Genomic DNA, 5,968 nt, shown 5'->3' on the forward strand with positions numbered 1-5,968 from the left:
CTGCCATAATTTCAAGAGCTATTCAGAAAACCTGTGAACGAGTGGACAGTGTTGCGTTTCGTCCTTCATCTTCTGATGCTGAAGGATAAATTCGGCTTGTCAGACAATAGTTTCAATGATCTTCTTACTCTGCTGGGCAATTTGCTCCCCAAGTCGAACTTTGTGCCAAAAGACACATACATAGCAAAGAAGATTATCAATCCATTGAAGATGCGTGTGTAGAGAATACACACGTGTAGGAACCATTGCATATTGTACCGCAGTGAGTACGCGGCATTGGAAAAGTGTCCAAATTGCGATGCTAGCCGTTACAAAAGTAATGCCGATTTCTATGAGGACCGTGCCGGTTCCTCCATCGGGAATAAGAGGAAGAAGGTTGAAAAGAAAAGTGTTGGTGCTCAAGTGGAGGACGAGTCCTGTATAGGTAGTGACACGATGACTCAGCATAGAGTCCCTGCCTTGGTGATGTGGTACTTGCCGGTGGTGGACCGTCCAAAGCGTTTGTTCTCAAACCCAAAGACCACTGAAATGATGACTTGGCATGCTGATCGCCCAGTAAAGGATGACGCTCGCCAGTGGAGGACCTTCGATGCCAATCATCCAGTGTTTTCAGTTGAAAAAAGGAATGTACGGTTCGCGTTGAGTACAGATGGCATGAATCCATTTGGTGAAAGAAGCAACACGCACATCACATGCCTGTGCTGATGACGCTGATGACCATATACAACCTTCCCCATGGCTATGTCACAAGAGGAAGTTCCTTTTGCTAACCATTCTCATACAAGGCCCGAAGCAGCCTGGCATCGACATAGATGTTTTAATTGAACCATTGATGGAAGATATGCAGAAGCTTTGTGAAGATGGGGTTCGGATGTGGGATGAGTACAGACACGAGCACTTCACACTAAGGGCCATTATCTTTGTTACCATCAATGATTATCCCGCCCTGTTTGCCCTGACAGGTCAGGTAAAGGGTAAGACAGCATGCGTAGTTTGCCTGGATGGAATATCATCTGTGTACCTTAAGGGACCTATGAAGACAGTGTTCATGCGGCATAGACGCTTCTTATGGACATTTCCTCTACGTGCAAAATCAGAAGTAGCTGGCATAATTCAGTCTTTCCATGCCTTCATTCGTACGCAGTTCTCATCCAACATTCGCTATTTCCAATCCGACAATGGAAAGGAATTTGACAATAACCAGCTGCGTTCCTTCTTCTCTCGGCTAGGCATCAGATTCAGGCTCTCCTGTCCATACTCCTCTCCTCAGAACGGGAAATCTGAAAGAAGTCTTCGCACACTCAACGATTGCACGCGCACCTTGATGCTGCAAGCTTCCCTGCCATACGGATTCTGGGCCGAGGCATTATGCACTGCAATGTTGCTCGTCAATCGTCGTCCATGCAAACCAAAACAGCTCATCACCCCTCACGAGCTGCTGCATGGTTCACCACCCACCCACAGCCATCTTCGTGTCTTCGGCTGTCTATGTTATCACAACACCGAAGCCACCGTGCCGCACAAGCTTGCTCCTCGATCAGTGCCCTGTGTGTTCCTGGGTTATCCGCCCAACCAAGGGTGGCAATGGGTAAATCCCCATCGAGTATGGCCACCTCAGACCCATCCCTGCCATAAAAATTTGGTACCGTCAGAATACCCATACCCGTCATGGTTGGGGAATTTTCCCCAGACCCATACCCGCCCGGGTAAATCATACCCGTCGGGTCACCCGTACCCGCAAACAATTTATTCACGCACATGAAAATCAACAATTCAACAGCAACCACCACTAACCAGAGCACATAAAATTAGACAAATAATAACATATAATAATATCTTCTGCAAATTAAGATTCCTTTCCATTTAGTTTCTCCTCTACATTAGTCATGATTAATGTAGAAGTTACTGATTATAGACATGGTTTCAGAAACTTCCAAGTGGAGTATTGGACTCGTTGACTGAAGAAGAGTGTAGCCATCTTGCAAGTACCCTACCTCCTGTTGAAGCAGCATTGCTTGAATGGACCATCAATCTCATGGCAGATGTGGTGGAAAATGAAAGCTACAACAAGATGAATGCTCGCAACATTGCTATGGTTTTTGCACCAAATATGACCAAGGTTACTGGCAAGCATATTTGTTTCTCTCTACCTGCATTACTTTTCAGAATCTGTAGCCTAACCACGGAGCATTGATCTCTTTTAGATGGCCAGATATTTTTCACCCATGGGTAAACGGTTACGGGGACTGCTGGAACATACCCATACCCGCGTATCCAATGGGTGAAGGGTTTGGTCCATTTATGTACCCGTGGATAGTGTGTTTAGTCCATATTTAAACCCTAATAGTGTAAATACCCGTCGGGTATCGGGTCGCGGGTCCCCATTGCCATCTTTACGCCCAACCACAAGGGGTACCGTTGCTACGATCCAGTGTCCCGACGCATCATCATCTCGCGCCACGTCTACTTCGACGACCATCGCTTCCCGTTTTCTGAGCAACAACCATGCAACACGCCCGCAACACCTCTCGCCGCTGCCCCATGCGACGCGCTTGACTTACTGCAGCAGCCCCATCGCGTCGCACCCTCCGCGGCGTCTGTTGCGCCAGCCGCATCTCCACAACCATCATCCTCCGATGTTGCCGCAGCACCCGCACCTACAGCGCCCACTTCATCGGCCACCGCCGCTCCCAGTCACCACATGCAGACGCGCGCGCAATCCGGCATCGTTAAACCCAACCCGCGCTATGCGGCTGTGGTGACCACAGCACCAACGGCAACGGTGCCCATCTCTCCGATTCCAAACTCCGTCGCAGCCGCGCTCCGTGATCTGCACTGGCGGGCTGCCATGCAAGAGGAATACGACGCCCTCCTCGCAAACAAAACCTGGTGTCTCGTTCCCAAGCCATCCACTGCTCGTGTCATCACCGGAAAGTGGGTCTTTCGCCACAAGTACAGCGCCGATGGATCCTTCGTTCGCTACAAAGCGCGCTGGGTGGTCCGGGGCTTTGCTCAATGACCCGGCGTGGACTTCACCGACACATTCAGTCCGGTTGTGAAACCAGGCACCATTCGCACTGTCTTGGCGATCGCTGCCTCCCGCGGGTGGCCCGTGAATCATCTCGACGTCCGCAATGCCTTTCTCCACGGCATCCTCGATGAACAGGTGTCCTGCCGTCAACCAGCGGGGTTTGTTGATGACGCCAATCCCACTCATGTGTGCCTGCTCGACAAATCTCTATACGGTCTAAAACAAGCGTCGCGTGCTTGGTTTCTTCGTTTCGCTGGCTACGAGCAACAACTGGGCTTTGTAGCTTCCCGTTCTGATGCCTCACTATTCACCATGCGTCGTGGCAATGACATGGCCATCCTTCTGTTGTATGTGGACGACACCATCCTCATGGCGTCTTCCGGAGAGCTGCTCCGCGACATCGTGCGCCAGTTACAGTCCGAGTTTGTGATGAAGGATCTCGGTGCTCTCCACAATTTCCTCGGCATACAGGTGACACGGACGGCGTCTGGTTTCTTTCTCTCTCAGTGTGCATATGCAGAGGACATTCTTCACCGCGCAGGCATGTCATCATGTAAGCCGGTAAGCACTCCTATGGAAGCTAAGGCCAAACTTGCTGCTGACAGTGGAAAACCAGTCAAAAATGCATCTGAATATCGCAGTTTAGTGGGAGCTCTGCAATATCTTACTACGACCAGACCTGATCTAGCTCATGCAGTCCAGCAGGTATGCTTACATATGCATGATCCATGAGATTGTCACCTTGCTCTCCTAAAACGCATTCTCCGATACATTTGTGGTACAACCACCCTCGGTCTGCATCTCCATGGATCATCTTCACTGGATATTGCTGCTTACTCGGACTCTGATTGGGCTGGGTGCCCTGACACCGGACGCTCTACATCCGGATACTACATCTATCTTGGCAATTCGCTGGTTTCATGGTCTTCCAAGCGCCAGTGCTGAATCGGAGTACAGGGCAGTTGCAAATGCGGTGGCAGAATGCTGCTGGCTCAAACAGCTACTTGGTGAGTTGTCATGCCCTGTCAACAAGGCAACAGTTGTGTTCTGTGACAATGTTTCTGCAGTTTACATGGCGAGCAATCCTGTTCACCATAAACGGACAAAACACATTGAGCTTGACATTCACTTCGTTAGAGAATGTGTTCAGCTTGGTGAGTTTCGAGTAATGCATATTCCCACAGACAAACAGCTAGCTGACATCATGACATAAGGATTGAGTACTGATTTATTTCAGACATTCAGGTCCAGTCTGTGCATCACCGATGAAGAAGGAGCTCAGACTGCGCGGTGTGTTGAACGTGTACATGACTGTTGTAACGTGCTCCTTTAGAATAGCTTCAGATCCTGATTTGTAGCATTGACTGAGTATGTGTCTGCTATGGCCGAGAGCCTCTTGTACATGTATTTAACTCAATCCAGAGATCAATGAAAGGATGCGGTTGATCAAACTACTCTCTCGCATTCTCTCGTTCTACACATGTCTCCAGCCGAAGAAATTCATTGCAAGAATCCATGCAGCTGTCAGACTTTCATCGTGTTGTTGTTAGGTATGGTTTGTTAGGTCAAGGATATTACTATATGCAAGTCTCGTAGGTTACCTTATGCATGGCATGCCATGCATGATTTTTGGTGCATGTATATAGAGCCGGTCCTACAAGAACGATATGTAAGAGCACCACCTTCTTTTTCAAGGAGAGACTGCCACTGGAAATCATCATTTTGTGATGGGAGGCGACTCGGAGAAGTGGATGGTCAGGGAAGAGATTGACGACAACTGGCAGCCCGGCAAGAGCGCACCGAGTCAAGGCGCGCCTCACGAGCATGATGGCAAAGCAGGGAGCATGGCGGGAGGGGAAGAAGAAGAAAGCCACATGGCATGTGGGGCCCACCACCACTTGTTACCCGACATGTGGGACTCAGCGCCATGTTATGCGAAACCACCCTCGAAAACAGCCATGGGACAAAAAATAAACGGTTTTTGAAGTTGAGGGATCACCGATACCCGGTTTTACACGAGGGATGAAACTCAGATTATGACAATACATAACACACGAGGGACCTCGAAAGGACTTTTTCCTAAAAGGATAGAGGCAGCCACACGATGGCCTGTTTAGGCCCAACCAGGCCTACCACACAAATCACCACCCGTGAAGGCCTGTCACGTGCACGGGCCGCCTCCAGCAAAAAATGCCGGATCAATGCTGTTACAAATTGAAGAAGAACCAGATCAATCAAAGCCTAGAAGAAAGAAATTGATGGGTGGCCCGGCGCGAAATGGGCCCGATTTTTATTGGCCCGATAGGGTCAATGGGAGGGCTTGGGTAGAGATTTTAGGCCCGAAAGAAACCAGGCTTTTCATCGGCCCAAGGCTGGCCTAGCTTGTAGTTTGATCAGGTCTAATTTTACTCCATCCGTCCCACAAAAAATGATATTTTGGGATTCAAAATCTGCCCGCCCCCCCTCCCCCCAGCGTCGCCATTTTCGTAGATATGTTTTCAAGAATGCCACATAAGCAAGATGTCATTTAATCCATAGTTGAAATAGCTTCATAAAATGCACAGTTTCATTATTCGTTGTTTCCAAGACTACATGCAAGATAGACTACCTTGGAAATAGTGTATACACGTACCACAGCCCCAAAATCACGTCGCACGTGAGTCGGTATAAGTCTTAAATGCCGAAGAACCGTTCGTCGGTATAACTTTGTAGCAAACCATTAGTCGGTATTTCAAGTTAGACTGATCCATCATTCGACGGTATATGTATTTAGATTTTCCATTGAATCATCCGTCGGCGTAACTCAATATATATATCAAACCATCCGTCGGTATACATGATCTAGGCACATTTTCCTCGGCGCGCTTCTGGCCCATTCTCACGCGCAAAATTTGCCGAACAGGCCCACTACTCATCTAAAGTCCGAACCCTCCTAGC

General features: G+C 48.9%; 1 protein-coding gene across 1 annotated transcript; it reads left to right on the forward strand.

Annotated features, from left to right (window-relative positions):
* The first annotated feature begins 3,361 nt into the window (after positions 1-3,361).
* LOC136510373 (uncharacterized mitochondrial protein AtMg00810-like) lies at positions 3,362-4,389 on the forward strand. The gene is made up of 3 exons (XM_066504845.1): positions 3,362-3,736; positions 4,032-4,185; positions 4,277-4,389. The coding sequence occupies exons 1-3, from the start codon at positions 3,362-3,364 to the stop codon at positions 4,387-4,389; spliced, it is 642 nt and encodes a 213-aa protein (XP_066360942.1).
* Positions 4,390-5,968: the final 1,579 nt, after the last annotated feature.

This window comes from Miscanthus floridulus, chromosome 16 (genome assembly GCF_019320115.1).
Source record: "Miscanthus floridulus cultivar M001 chromosome 16, ASM1932011v1, whole genome shotgun sequence".
NCBI lineage: Eukaryota > Viridiplantae > Streptophyta > Magnoliopsida > Poales > Poaceae > Miscanthus > Miscanthus floridulus.